This window comes from Carettochelys insculpta, chromosome 28, assembly GCF_033958435.1.
Source record: "Carettochelys insculpta isolate YL-2023 chromosome 28, ASM3395843v1, whole genome shotgun sequence".
In the NCBI taxonomy this organism is placed as follows: domain Eukaryota; kingdom Metazoa; phylum Chordata; order Testudines; family Carettochelyidae; genus Carettochelys; species Carettochelys insculpta.
In genome coordinates, this window is record NC_134164.1 from 6,820,765 (window position 1) to 6,835,483 (window position 14,719).

Below are 14,719 nucleotides of genomic sequence, written 5' to 3' on the forward strand. Positions count from 1 at the left end.
GTGAGATCAAATCCTATTCAGAGGCCTTTCTTCAGTGTCTGATCGCTGCACATACAACCATGCATTCTCATCGTGCCGCTCCTGAGGATGGGATGGGTGACTATTTCAGCTTTACAAACAAGGCAGTGAAAGAAAAGGGACTTGTCTGAAGTCCAACAGTGAGTTAACAGCAGGGCTGGGACCAGAACCTAAATTTCCTGACTTCGAAGTCCTGTTCCTAAGGCACAAAAACATCCTCCTCCCCTGCCTGATGTTCCTGGGGGTTAGAATTTGGACTCTTAAGTTGCGGGTGTTTTGATGCAGGTTTATTTAAAGATAGTGCAGTTAGGTGAGGAGGGATGAAGATGCTTCAGTTGCTCAGTTAGAAGGGTAGAGACCTCCCCCAGTCACTCAGCGAGCAGCTGTTGGAGGGATGGATGCGCTGATATGGGAAAGGAGTGGATTTCCTGCTCTGCTCAGAGTAAACAGCAGTACCCCTGTGCATGCTGACCAAAGGACTTTGCCCTTTGCTAATCAGGAACGAAGTCATCACTGCTGGGCACTCAACTCCCCACCGGCACAGTTCCAGCGCAGCCCTTGCAGGATTTCACACAGCGTGAGCTGCGCTGGGGCTGGGACTGGAGAAATGTTTCTTTCCCTCATAACCACATCCAAGAAATGCCAAGCTGCCTTGGCAAAAACCCCAAAACCTGGACTGGGAAGGATAATCTGATTCCTTGTTGCCTGGATGTAGCTTAGAGTGATGGGCTAAAATTGTCACAGTATTTATTGTCTCTTCCCCTAGAATTTTGTCTATTAAATAAATGTTTAGCAGGTGTTAGCTGAAAAGTTCTACATCAATTCTTAAAGATGCTACTTTCTTTGTCTGAACTTTGCTTAGGGCTTTGTCCGCACTAAGGCTACATCTACACTAGAAAAATGGACCCCTCAGCTGCAACCTCTGACCCTGCACTTCTCGCAAGATGCAAGGAGTAAGGGAGCTCATTGGGAGAAACTCTCAGGTTGACCTTCCCTGGTAGAGACAGCCAAGTTAGCCGAGCATAGATACGTCGATTCTAGCTACGGCCACTGCGTAGCTAAAAGTGGGTATCTACGGTCGACGGACTTTGCCTAGTGTAGACATAGCCTAGGCTGAAGAGTGCTGCTGCTGCTGCTGTAGGGTTCAATTTTGCCCCTTCCTATCAGGAGTAGGAGGAGTAAAGGGGAGTCGACAGTTTTTCCTGTCGACCTCCTGCACGGGGGATGCACTGGAATTTCAACATAAGATATGTCGATTCCAGCTACAAAATTCTCATAGCTGGAGTTGCGTATCTTAGGTCGAATTTCTTTCCTAGTTTAGACCATGGCTCGGTTTTCATATATAAACTACAAGGCCTTGGCTGGCTGCAACTGTCCTGGAAGCCTATTCACTTTGCAGCAACCTCCCTACATACCAATGCAGGGTATGCTTGGGTGCTTACGAGAGACCATGCCCTTGCAATGTTCTGTGGGTGGGGAGAGTTTATTACACATTAAGGGTTATAGCCCCTAATGGGAAGTGGCTGGCAGGTCCTCTGTGTTCTTCATGCTGATGGCTTCCTTAAGATGTTGGATTCAGCTGGCCTGGCCTGGATCTTGTTGGTGCTGAAAGGCGTGTTAGTAGGTGAAGAGTCATTCCCGTGTGGCTGGTTACTCGGCGTTACCATTGTTGTAGGTATTGCACAGCCTGGAAGGGTAAAGAGGCGGGGGAAAAAAAAGTTCTTCCATGTTTCTTGTGTAGGATGGAACGGTGCACAGGGTGGCTGTTTTCTGCCATCTCACTTTATAATTGGGGCACGGGGGGCGTTGAAAGATTTTTAAAACAAAATAACCCATTTCCTTAACACTCAGAAATGAGTTTCAAACAGAGGGGGGCAGCGGGCAGCAGAGGTGGGTTAAATAATAATCCACCAGAAGCGATTGTGCAGGGAGTCCAGGTGGGGCTTGGGGGGGCAGCACTGGCCATGTGCCCTGCCCCATCTGTGCTCTACCTATGCCCCCTCCCCACTCTGCCCTATTCTGCTCTCTCTCCCCCCATACTCCACCCCTATCCACCTCTTCCCATGGAAGTGCCCCACCCCTGCCAGTGGGTGTGGGAGCAGGTTCCTTCCCGCCCCAGAGTGGTCCAAGAGCAGCATGCTCAGGCCGTGCAAGTCCACACCAGTGGTATAACGCTGATGGTGAGTGTGGGGGAAGGGGACTCTGGGTGGCACCTGTGTCCCCACACATGGCCTCTGATAATCCACTATTGGCAAGAAATGTTTTATGCAGAACTGATTGGAATTTACCTCCAGAAATAACTCAGGTGCCTCTCTTGCTGCGATAACTATCAGTAAAACTCCGCGTTAGGTGGCTGTAAGCCCTTGTGTAACTGCATTCACACTAGGAACATTTTGCTGCCTTAGCTATACCTGTATCGTTAAGCGTTTTTTGCTGTGGAAGAGGTTCATTGAGAAGGCTGTGAGTGGCAAACAAAAGATGAAAGCTCTGACACGTTTTGGGGCGTGTCCACACTTGCCAGTGAAAGCACAAAAAGTCCATTTTTTTTTGCAGAAGAAAAGTGGGGAGCATCTCCACTTGACAAGGATCTTTTTGTGGTGAAATTCAGAAGTTTCACCTCAAAAGGAAAACCTCCACCACCAGCACACAGCTCTTATGGGTGATGCCAGGCAACTGAAGACAGGTTCTTCCTGTTTACACAGCATTTATACGAGTGCTCTGGCCAGGGGCTGAGGCCTGGTAAACAGATGTCTGCCCCTTCTCCTGTGAAGCCCTGGGAACTTTTAAATATCTCTTCCTGTTTTCTTGGCAAGTGGTCAGTTATCTGGCCAGGTGACAATACCTGCTCCACAGACACAGAGGTAGCCGTGTTCGTCTGCATCTTCACAACACAAAAAAGCAGTCCTGCAGCAGTTTAAAGACTAACAAAATAATTTATTAGGTGATGCCCTTTCATGGGTCTGTCCTTAAAGTGCTCCAGGACTGCTTTGTTGATTTGCTCCACAGCGCAAAGGATCCCCTGCTAGCAGCAATGCTGAGCTACTGGAGCTGATCCCTGTTTGGGGAGAGGGGGATGTGCAGGAGTAACTGCCAACAGGTAGAGACAAACCTGGGCCCTCAAGAGCTTAGTGCCTGAGCCTCTAGAATTTCAGCTAAAAGCCACCTGCATCTCAGCTAAAGCTCTAGAGGAGACATTCTTTCTATGTAAGTGCTCTAGGTGCCATTACAGGGGACAGTGAAGCATCCCCTAGGTGTGTGAATTATCCCAGGATGCTCTGTGATCACCCTCCCCTCCCGCACAACCTATCATCAAAGTGGAGAGGTGCTGGCCTGGGGGATCGCTGCTCTCATGGGCAACGGAAGTGCTGCAACTGTGACCGTTGTGGCCTGTGGCTGTGAGTGAGACCAGAAGCCAGTGCTTTTCATTCACCAGTTCGCTATCGCTGGTGAAACTGACGGTGCAAAAACCCTGCAAGTGCAGACAAAGTCATAGGGAATTGCCTGGCAGAGAAACTCAGTCTTCTTATGCACAAGGATCACACCCTTTACATAAGGAAGCAAACGTTTCTTGCTCTCACCAACATTGTCACCTCTTCCCCATCAACTCACCGAGAACCGATGTGGCAGTTTTGCGCTGCTTATCACATAATGACACTTGCATGGGCAGCACTGGCAGCAGCTGGCGGCTTCTGAAATAAATCACAAGTTACTAACCAAATACAGTTGCCTGGGCAGAAAATCTCCCAAACTGTTAATTTGTTTTACTAAATGCCTTTGCCCTGAGTGACTGCAAAGCTATGCAGAGTATACAACCCTTTGGCTGGGTCTACATGGCACTCTGCCCAGCAGCACTCCAGGCACAGCTACGCAAAATGAGCTTCTTGTGATTGCAAATGGTGTCCTATTTGCACACTCCCACAGCTCATTACCATAGTCCCACAAGAGTTCGGCATCGGTGGATGGAGGTGCTGGCACTGCAGAGGCCATGTGGATGTCTCTGCTGGCTAAACCCCACTCTGTCACCAGTCCCTTTGAGTCTGTTTAAAGCATAAAGGACTGGCGACAGAGGGAGGGTTAGCTGGCAGTGGCACGTCCATGTGGCCCCTGCAGTGCCAGCACCCCTTCTGCCGACGCCAAACTCTTGCAGGGCTATGGTAATGAGCTTTGGGAGTATGCAAATGGAACGCTATTTGCAATCCTGAGAAGCTCATTTTGCATAGCTCTGCCAGCAGCGGCGCTGGGCGGGGCGTCGTTTAGCCATAGCCTTAGCGCACCTCTGGGATAAAGGCAGATTCACGAGAATGACTTGACACACCTTTGTGCTGCTATACTGCCATAAAACCACAACAAGAGGTAAGAAGATCAAATGAAAAACCGGCCCAGTGAAATGTGCGTTCAAGTTTAGGATTACCCTCAAATTTATAAATAACAAGCACCTTAGAGACTAACAAATTCATTAGTCATGAGCTTTTGTGGGTAGAACCCACGTCATTAGGTGGAAGTAAAGATGAAAAACAGAATCCAGGGTTTATATAGCAGGGGGATGGGGTGGGGAGGAAAGCTAAAAGTTAAAGACTGACTTCGAATTTAGAGCATTTGCTATAATGCTGTATGACAAAAAACTGCTACAAGTTGAACCTCTAATCTGGAACTCTGTCCTCTGGCAACATCCATAATCCAGCATGATTTTAAGTTAGCTGGATGACCATCTGTGGATGTGACCAAGTTTCCCACGGTGCCGTAAAGTTTGTTTACAGCCACCAGTCCCGGCTCTCAGTGTCCTGTGCCGTCATTTCTCTGTAATTTACCCCTAAATGTCTCCTAAGAGCCCAGTAAGCAGTGGCAGTGTTGTTCATGTGCGAGACCCTCTTAACCCCCCGGCATCCGGCAAATTCTCTCTTTTTGCAAGTGGCGCTCTTCTCCCTCAGCTATTTGTGGCTGTGGTGTTTCAGTACCTTGGGTGGCACTAAAGTAAAGCCACCTCCTCCACTCTGAGCCTGGTTTGAATTTCAAGGTGCATTACAAACACCAACGAATTCAATTTCATTAATTCTTCAGTCTCAGTAGCAGAATCCGGGTGCCTCTGAGCCGCAGTCCCTTTGCACTAGCTACTAGGAACACAGTCCTAGCAGTGCTCTTCTGCACTTCAATCATCGATTCAATTCTCCTGTAAATCCTACACCCTGTTTCAGTTACTAGCTCCCTCATCCATTATTCACCAGCCTCTTCTTTCCCTACAGGTGTTTTCCCCAGTGCTGTGAAGGGCAAGGATGGTGCCATTCGGTTATCTGCGCAGCAAAGGCTTTGCCCCCAGTGCTACGGGGGGGGGGGGGGGGGGAGAAAAAGGCCTGATTTTTTTCAGAGGTGCTGACCATCCTCAGCTCCAGCTGGAGCCAGCAGCTCAGCACCCCTGCAGGCTAAGATTTGCCAGGTGACGGCAGATACGGGGCAGAGCCTCGGGCTCAGTTCAGGTTCTGACCCCTGCCACGTGGCCCCTGGGAAGAACACACCCAGCTACCCCTCACCTGGCGGGGGGGCCCTGGCGGGCTGCAGACCGGGGGTGCTGATTCCAGGCCGCTGCTCGGGCACCTTCTGGGAGGCTTCCTCCGCCTTCTGCAGGGGAATGAACGTCCCTTAAGTGAGCAGCCGCCTGGGAGGGCCCCGCTCGCCCGCCTCGCCCCGCTCCCGACCCCTGGCCCCCCTGCCCCACTCGCACCTGCTGGAGGAGCTCCTGCCGCCTCCTGCGCTCCAGCGCCAGCTGCCTGCGCCGGGCCTCCCAGTGGTAGGCGGACATGGGGCCGGGGGCGCGGGGCCGGGGCGGCTCTGCCCGGAGCAGCCGCAGCCGCAGCCGCTGGAGGCGGGCCTCACAATGCTGCCAGGCAACCGGGGCCGGGGAGGCGCGGGGCCAGCCTCGGGCTCCTCCCCGGGAGCCGGGCACCTCCTCCGGCCCGGCCCCTGCAGCTGGAGCTCCCCGCCAGAGGGCGCTGCCGCCCGGCCGTCGGGGGGCGGCGGAGGAATCCCCGGGACCTCGAGAGGGCCACGTGGCGCCGCGGGCTCCGGGAAGCCACGTGCGCCCCGGGGGGCTGCCCCGGCCCGCGCCGCCTTTCTCCCCAAGCCCGATCTGCGCACCGGTGCTGCAGCGCCCACTCGGCAATAACGCCCGCGGGGCTCGGACCGCTCAGCCCCCATCCACTCCCGGGCGGGAGCGCTGCCCTGGCTGCTCAGGTTTCAGGCTTGCGGGGTCCCCCGTCGGTCCAGGGCTTTGCTGCGATTACAGCGCCGTGAAGGGGCAATGTCGGCGGCAGGTGTGTGCCAGCATAGATCACCTTCGCCTCACAGGCTGCTCGCACATATTCAGCCTGATTTCACGTGGCAGTCTCATTAGGCGCTGCAAACACCTGCTTCTGCTTGGCCTGGCCTCCCTCTCTCCAGGAGGATCCAGGGCTTTCCAAGAAGGGCTTCCCCTTCACAACGGGGCTGGAAATTCTGCCTTCCTTTCAGCATCTAGCTTCCTGCAAATTATGCCAAGCGTGGACACTGGGCAATGCTCCCTTTCATTTTTTCCATCCAGGTGTGGAATAAATGTGCACTGAGGGATGTGCACCACCAGTAGACAGGCATGCTGTGGACACCCTGTTAATCAGCTGGGCAGCCCCTGACTCTCTTCTGGGTGGCTCCCCAAGTGCTCAGCTTACAGGGAACACTGGAATGGGCGTTACAAAGAGCTGCTGTTTTCCTAGGTGCAGCCAAGTTATTAAATGACAGGGGTGAAACATGCCACTGAAAAACTGATTACTATTTTTATTACTACTACTGTACTATACTATGGCCCCTCAAGAGATGGTGGTTAGCAGTGGCAGTGAAGATCTACGGGCAGTGTTGGAGTTTACAGCTTCTCCTGTGGCTTATATGTCCAATACTGGATTTGGACGGTCGATTGCAATAAGCACGTCAGTCTATTTCTGAATTCTGAAGTCTGAGAGTTTTTCCTTCTAAGATGGAGTTCTTTTGCATGGCTTGGATATATACTATCGAAGGATGATGTGCCCTGTCAGAGCAATCATCGCCAGGTATTTCAGTCTGATGCTGTAGATTCCCAGGATTTTGGATCGATGTTGAACTTTTTCATGGCGTTTTTGCATGTATCCTTGAATCTTAGCCTTGGTCATCTTCTTGTTCTCAACCTGCGACAGTTCACTGAAGAGGATTTCTTTAGGAAGATGTTTGTTACCCATTCATAATAATAATAATATTTATTATTATTTATTTTATTGAACATTTCTGTTGCAGTAGTGCCCACCTCCCTGGTAGTGGATGGGCCGCATTGGGCCAAGCAGACATAAGAAATGACTCCTTGCCTCAAAGAGCACACTTGCAAGAAATAAGACAAATGAATGAGAAGAGTAACAGAGAATGAAGGTAACAAAAAAGAGCAGGGTGTTCAGGACTGGGGTGTATGCATCAGGGAAATGGACCTGCCGCCCTGGAAGCTGACCTTGGTTTCCTCACTACCTTTAGTCTTGCAAGTCACTGCTGCCAGAAGCTAGTGCATTCCTGTGTATGGGCAGTCTCGGTTCTTTCCTCTGAGCAGAGACTGCCAGCTTTGTCTACATCAGTGGTGGGCAACATGCGGCCCATGGGCCGCCCACTGGGACTCCACCTGTGGCCCACAGACACCCTGGCTACCTGCCACCCCCAAACACCTCTTCTGCACCCAGGCACTGCACTTCCTTGCTCCTTCCCTCCGTCGCAGCACTTGTAGAATCACATATCATCTGATGTACATGGCAGCATAGGGAAAGGGAGGGATAGCTCAATGGTTTGAGCAGTGGCCTGCTAAACCCAGGGTTGCGAGCTCAGTCTTTGAGGGGGCCATTTATGGATCTGGGACAAAATAGAGGAAGGAAAAAAAGAAAAGGGATGGTGCTTGGTCCTGCCAAGAGGGCAGGGGAATGGATTCAATGACCTCCTGAAGTCCCTTCCAGTTCTAGGAGATGTGTAGCTCCATATATTCTATTCTATTATTCATCCTTGCTCCTCCTCCTCCTCCTCCCTGCCCAGAGCTGGAATGTCGCAAATCAGCTGTTTGCGGCATTCCAATTCTGGGAGGCAGAGGGAAGGGCAGGGGTAGATTGGGAATCAGGTAACTGGGGGCTCCGAAAGTGCTGGGAGGGAAGGAGGAGGAGCAGGTAAGAGTGGGACTCCAGTGCCCCAGTGTGCGAGAGGTGTGTGAGGGAAGAGGGCAGACTGGGGGGGCCCACAGGTGGAACCCCAGTGGGACGTAGACTGCTGCAGTCCACCCACTATTCAGGTTTGCCTGTCTCTAGATTACATTAGTGAGTTAAGTGTAGTGGTTTACTGGGTTTATCACAACTCGTTTCATATGAGACAGCAGGCAGGACTCACAGAAGGGGCATGGGGTGAAAGGTCCACTTCTTTGTTCCCTGAATCATCAGCCCTGACTTTCAATGGGATTAGATACTGCCCATTAAATTACTCCTGTCAATGATCATCTGTTTGGCTTGGCTCGCTAAGTATAGCCCTACTGCCTATTAATAGCCTTTAAATTAGCTAACCACCCACTTGTGAGGCAGACTGGCAGCTTCATAAGCCTGAATAGCAGGGTTGTGTTAATGCTAAATCTAGAGTGACTCCTATAAGTACTAGCAGCAGTTTCAAGAAGGGTTTCTGTTATGCATGTAGAAGGAATGGAGCCCAGTGGTAAGAGCAGAAGGGATTGGGAGCCAGAACTCCTGGGTTCTGTTCCTAGGTCTGCTACCACTGTGCTGTGTAGACTTGGTCAAGTCACTTCCCCTCTTTGTACTTCTCAAGCATGGGGCTATTTAACCAAAGCTGGACTATTTGGAAACCCTACAGACTATGCAAGTGATTCATTCAGAACCAAGCAGCATGTTAATCTGCAGGGTGGGACTCCCATAACCCTGCCAAAACCACCTAGGTGACATCCAACCAAAACCCCTCACGCCCATTAATGAATTTACCCTTAAAGTGCAGGAGGGATATATGGTCATCCCTATTTCAGAGATGCAGAGAGATTCAGTGACTTGCCAGAGAGCTCACTTGTGACAGAATCAGGACCTGAATCCAGATCTCCTGTGCCCCAAGTCACAGCTTTGGTCTCAAGATCCCCCTTCTGCTTTAGCTGCTCCCTAATTGTTGACACAGCCGAGGAGTGAGCAGGCATCTCTTCTTGCAAAGCACTTTGCTTATGCTCCCAGTGACGTACTTATTGAATTTCACTATCTGCCAGAGATACCAGGAGTTTATGCCTTTGACCCTTTGGCTTCTCTGTCAGCAAGCTCATTGTAAATAAGCTGCGACTGCCTGGTGAGCATCACTACCTGGAAGGCAGGCAGGAGCTGAAGCATGGAAAAAAGCCTACTGGGTAACACAAGATATGATTGACAACTGTCACTCAGCACATACATCTTCCTGGAACAGCAGCCGCCTTCCTAGGAAGCATATTTAATTTTGTGATCGACTGATAACAGTCACAGGAGCAGCATCTACCAGTGACAAAGGAACCTTTCATTCTCTGCTGCAGATACACCTGCACTTCAGCCAGTCCTTAGCTTAGATGGTCCCTGATATTAAAAAAAAAACAAAAAAAACCCCAAAAAAACCAGAGTGCTCCTGCTACTAGCCATCGGCTTCCTCTGTGCAAACAAGGCTTTGCTCTGGGGTCCAGTTGCATGCAAAATAGTTTAGGATTTTCTGTAACGTCCATGGAGGCCTGTGGCATCTTAAAGACTTAACAGATGTATTTGGGCATATGCTGGAGAGGGAGGGGATCTCAGGAGTAACCCTCCTGCACCCCCTGGCTCAGCCTGCCCTTCCTCCACCCCCCCACAGCCCACCATGCCCTGTAGCACTGCCCATCCCCTGCGTATGCCCAAATACATGTGTTAGTTTTTAAGGTGCCACAGGACCAGAGGTGACATGTGGGGTGCACAGGGGGTCACCTGCACCCACAGCATCGCCCCCCCTCCACACTCACCCTCAGCATCCTGCCACTTCTGGACAGTGTGGGAGCAGTCTCGCCTTTCCCTTGCAGTGGTGCAGCCTGAAATCAGTGTGCCATGTCACTCTGCAGGGAATGGGGGGTGGGGGCGACTGCCTCTGCACTTAACAGAAGTGGTGTAGCTCTTCCACAGGCAGAGGCAAGTGGGGGTGGAGCAGGGGTGGCGTATGGGCAGAGGAGGTGGGGGCGTGGATGAGTAATGAATGGGGAGGGGGCAGAGCAGGGCAGGGCCACAAGGCCAGTGCCACCCCCCCGACCCATCCCTGCACTAGTCACCTTTCCACAGGACTCCTGGTTGTTTTTGCTGAAACCGACTAACCAGCTACTCCTCGGAAATGTGTTAGGTCCATCACCCTAGCACTGTACCTCTGCTAGGTGAGGTTTGCAGCAGAGGACCTGTGCCTCTCCTTCCCCTGGCGGAGAAAGCTTCCCTTGGGAAAATGCGGACTTATTTGTATTTGTCTGGTCAGGCCCCAGGCCTGCCCACATAACACTGGCTGTGCCGGGGTAGGTGACCCCTTCCCCCAGTGCGCTGGGGCTGGGGGAGCTGCGGGCGGGAGGCACTGAGAGCGAGCGGGGTGGCGAACGGGGCAAGGGTGTCGTGTAGGAAGACGCCTGTAAAGGGGAGCTCTCCCCCGACCGGGCCCGCAGCGAGCTGGGTGGAGGGTGGGGGGCTGCTTTCCCCTTCCCCGGGGCTGGTTCTACGCGCCCGGCCTCTGTCCAGCTGCAAACAGCTGGAGCCAGCTGTGCACAGCGGCGTGCGCTGATTGGCTCTGCCGCCTTGACGTCACGGGGCTGGCTGGGAGGCTTAAGCTCCCTCGCCGCCTGCCGGAGTTTACAGCTGCTGCCGGCGCCGCTGAGAAGGTGTCGGCGGCGCGTCCCTGCCGGACGAGTGGGCCCCGATTCCCGGGCTGCCCGCCTCCTATGGCAGGTAAACGGGCGGGGGCGAACCGGCAGGGCTGAGGTTCAGTTCCTAGCTTCCCGCGGGGGAGTCCAGACCCCTGCCGGCCGGGGGAGCGGGGCCGGGCGGGGTGCCATCGGGGGCCGGACCCCTGCCGCCCGGGGGAGCGGGGCTGGGCGGGGTGCCATCGGGGGCCGGACCCCCGCCGCCCGGGGTGCCATCGGGGGCCGGACCCCTGCCGCCCGGGGGAGCGGGGCCGGGCAGGGTGCCATCGGGGGCCGGACCCCCGCCGCCCGGGGGAGCGGGGCCGGGCGCTGGGATGTCGCAGTCGGACTGCTGCGTGCTGCGGGGCGCTCGGGGGCTGGAGCCGTGCTTCCCGGGGAGCAGGGCTGCGGCGGGAGGTCCCGCGGTCGGAGCATTGCCTGCTGGGGCGGGGGGACTCGGGGGCCGGCCTCCGCTTCCCGGCGAGCGGGGCTGGGCACTGCGGGGGGGGGGGTGCCTCGGGGCCGATCTTCCCTTCCCCCGCCCCCCCCCCCGGCTCACCCTGCTCATCTCCCCCCCCCAGCAGCCCGCCGCGCGCTGTAGCGCCGCCCGGCCCCGGCAGCCCCATGGGGAACCAGCTGGCGGAGATCGCGCCCGCGCAGCCCTTCCTGCCGCCCTTCCAGGCGCTGCACGTGGTGGTGATCGGGCTGGACGCGGCCGGCAAGACCTCGCTGCTCTACCGGCTCAAGTTCCAGGAGTTCCTGCAGAGCGCGCCCACCAAGGGCTTCAATATGGAGCGCATCCGGGTGCCGCTGGGGGGCTCCCGCGCCATCGCCTTCCAGGTGTGGGACGTGGGCGGGCAGGAGAAGCTGCGGCCGCTCTGGAAGTCCTACACCCGCCGCACGGACGGGCTGGTCTTCGTGGTGGACGCGGCGGAGGGGGAGCGCATGGAGGAGGCCCGGGTGGAGCTGCACCGGATCAGCCGGACTTCCGAGAACCAGGGCGTGCCCGTGCTGGTGCTGGCCAACAAGCAGGACCTGCCGGGGGCGCTGTCGGCCTCCGAGGTGGAGAAGCTGCTGGCCCTGCATGAGCTGAGCTCCTCCACGCTCAGCTACACCCAGGCCTGCAGCGCGCTGGATGGGCTGGGCCTGCAGCAGGGGCTGGAGAAACTCTACGAAATGATCCTCAAGAGGAAGAAAATGCTGCGGCACAGCAAGAAGAAGCGATGAAAAGCTGCCTGGAGGCTGCCCAGCCAGCCCCCTGGACCTGCCCCAGCCCCTGTTGCCTGCCAGGGCATTGCTTGTTGGGTGTCCCCAGAGCTCCTCCAGCGCTGGCCCAAAACCTCCCATGTAGACAAGGGCTTTGTTCCAGGACAGCGCCCTCCGGGGGACCCATCTGCCTGTCCCAGGGCCCCCCGACTCTGGGACTTAGTCCAAGTATTCTAGAAAGACTGAACTGGACCTGTGCTTGGGGGCTGACAGGACACAGGGAGGGCCACAGCCCCTAGTGTGTCAAAATCTAACTTTAAAAGAGCGGTAGGGACAGGCTGCTGCAAGCTGATGGCTAATGCACATTAGGTAAAAACACTGCAAGTGGGTTTTCTAGGCCATTGGCAGCTAATTTCCACCATTGCTGAAAGAGGGAAGGGGAGGGGAGTCTTTGTATGACGGGGATTTTTTTTATATAAACCTTGTGTTTTTTGGGTTTTTTTTTTTTTTTTTTTTGTAGGAATGAAGCATAAGTTATTAAACAGACAAGTTGGATAGCTGGGAGTGGCTTTACTTTGTCTTTTCGCTGTCACGCAGTGGGCAGTCGTGCTTTGTCAGGATTCCAGCTCTCTCTCTCAGCTGGAGCAGGACAAAAGATACAGGGGGATTAAAAGCAGGACTTTATTTAAACCCAAGGCCTCTGCTCCACATGGCCATCTTCTCTAAAGAAGGGCTTGAAATAGAAAAGGACACAGCCTCATCCTCCTGCTAAGGGAGTGAGCTCTGGAGAGGGGGTCAAAAAAAATCTTTCCAATCTCTGGCTATTCCGCCAACGAATAGTAGCAAAGCAAAACCCTGGTTTCTTTTTAACCTTTGCAGTTCCCATACATGCCAGCATTTGCAGTTTTTATGCAGTTCTTGCTGGTGATGACCCATATTATGCAGCAGAGGGCTAGGGTTGATAGGCGTTTGGTTAAACCTGTCTCCAAGCTACTAGAGACCAGGATGAGCCCCAGTGTGTATGACGGGGGGTTAGGGGAGGGTGAGTGGACAAATTATTTCACTCAGCTAGCGTAGCAAGGTTTCCTCTCCTGTGACGCGTGAGGTGCTGGTCACGATCAGAGACAGCAGGTGGAATTGAATTGTGCAGCAATTCCTACTAAAGGTTGAACCTCTCTAATCCATCTCCCTCGGGAGCTGACTGGTGCCGGATAAGAGAATTTGCCGAACCATGAGAGGTTAATAGTGTCTAGAAGCATTATCAATACCTCCACTGCTTACTGGGCTCTTAGAAGACATTGAGGGCTAAATAACAGCACAGAACACTGAGAGCCAGGACTGGTGGCTGGAAACAAGCTTTATGGGACCATGGGAAACTTGGCCCCATCCCTGATAAGTGGTCATCCAGCTAATGAAAATCGTGGCAGATTACAGGTGTTGCCGGATGAGAGTTCCGTATTAGAGAGGTTCAACCTGGACTCTGGCAAATTTCAAACTCTGCTCCTGAACACACTTTTTGAGAGCCCAGAAGCAGAGTAGCTCAAAAAAGCGTCTCTCTTGCCATCAGAAGTTGGTCCATTAAAAGAGATTCTCTTCCTTCCCCCCCGCCGCACCTTGTCTCTTGTCTCCTGGGACCATGTGGCTACACCACCACTGCAGCGTAATGCCCTGCGATTCTGATTCCACAAAGGTGACGGCAAATGTGGTTGCTGTACCAGGAGCTGGGGGAGGCAGACACAGGCCAGGTCTGTTGGCTGTGCACACAAGGCTGTGCCTTCCCTGACCCTTTTAAGAGTGGTAAATGCCCAGCTGGCCAGGATTTGCTGCTGTGACTTGGCTGCCACGTGAGCTTGAATAAATAGTAACCGCTGCAGGGGCTATTCAGCTTAAGCTGTTTGTGGGAGTGTGTGCGCCTAGTTGGAGCCCTTTTCAGTAAACAAGACAATACCTTTGTATTAAAGTTTGTTCCCTCCCTCCAGTGTGGTCAGCAGTGTTGGGGTGGAAGTCCCGTCCTGCCCCCCCCCGCCCCCCGCATAACCTGCATCTGCAGCTGTTGTGTTGGCTGGTTGTGTAGCAGGGGAACAGTGGTTCACATCGTGAACTGCATGGGGAGAGTTCTCGTTCCCCTTTGGTGCAGACAGAGAAGGAGAAGCCCTACGGTCCATGGAGAAGCAGCAGCGGATGAGCCAAGAAGTGTCTTTACGCACAGAGAACTGAGACTTGACTGTTTCGTAGTTCTTCCTGCAGTGGGGAAGGAGGCATGCTGACCTCAGCCCAGACACTCCCTTCTCTTGGTAGTAGCCTGATGCAGGTCATGGGTTTGAGTTATTAGTTGCCAAAGCTGACGGGGATATGCACCCAGGCTTTGCACAACATTTGCCTAAAAAGCTGTTTAAATATTTTAAGTACCCTTGTGTGAATGTTCACCCGGATTCACCTTGCACTGCTCCTTGTCTGGCAGAGGCTAGCCCCAGCCCTGACCAGGGTTCCCTGTAAACTGGGCACTTGGGCAGCCACCCAGGTGCAGCCTAGCTGCTTAGTAGAGTCCCGACATCCAGCGGCATGTAT

General features: G+C 53.9%; 2 protein-coding genes across 3 annotated transcripts; one reads left to right on the forward strand and one right to left on the reverse strand.

Moving 5' to 3' along the window:
* Window positions 1-11: 11 nt before the first annotated feature.
* Window positions 12-10,045, reverse strand: CCDC200 (coiled-coil domain containing 200). The gene is made up of 5 exons (XM_074978707.1): window positions 10,037-10,045; window positions 5,735-6,139; window positions 5,544-5,631; window positions 3,628-3,707; window positions 12-1,705 (listed from the first exon to the last, which is right to left on the reverse strand). The coding sequence occupies exons 1-5, from the start codon at window positions 10,043-10,045 to the stop codon at window positions 1,679-1,681; spliced, it is 609 nt and encodes a 202-aa protein (XP_074834808.1). The 3' UTR covers window positions 12-1,678.
* An 821-nt stretch (window positions 10,046-10,866) lies between these two features.
* Window positions 10,867-14,159, forward strand: ARL4D (ARF like GTPase 4D). 2 transcript variants are annotated; one of them, XM_074978794.1, is made up of 2 exons: window positions 10,867-10,991; window positions 11,527-14,153. In XM_074978794.1, exon 2 carries the CDS (start codon window positions 11,570-11,572, stop codon window positions 12,170-12,172), a length of 603 nt encoding a protein of 200 aa, XP_074834895.1. In that variant the 5' UTR covers window positions 10,867-10,991; window positions 11,527-11,569; the 3' UTR covers window positions 12,173-14,153. The 2 variants fall into 2 exon arrangements, with proteins under 2 accessions (XP_074834895.1, XP_074834896.1); XM_074978795.1 differs by having other exon boundaries at window positions 10,912-10,991; window positions 11,530-14,159.
* Window positions 14,160-14,719: the final 560 nt, after the last annotated feature.

What these genes read in the sequence shown, in the direction of transcription:
- ARL4D (XM_074978794.1), top strand. Translation starts at nt 11,570, where the DNA reads ATGGGGAACCAGCTGGCGGAGATCGCGCCCGCGCAGCCCTTCCTGCCG.
- CCDC200 (XM_074978707.1), bottom strand. An exon ending in CGCCAGGGCCCCCCCGCCAG is followed by an intron (nt 3,708 to 5,543) that starts GTGAGGGGTAGC and finishes GATTTATTTCAG; the next exon opens with AAGCCGCCAGCTGCTGCCAG. An exon ending in AACTGCCACATCGGTTCTCG is followed by an intron (nt 1,706 to 3,627) that starts GTGAGTTGATGG and finishes TTACCCTTCCAG; the next exon opens with GCTGTGCAATACCTACAACA.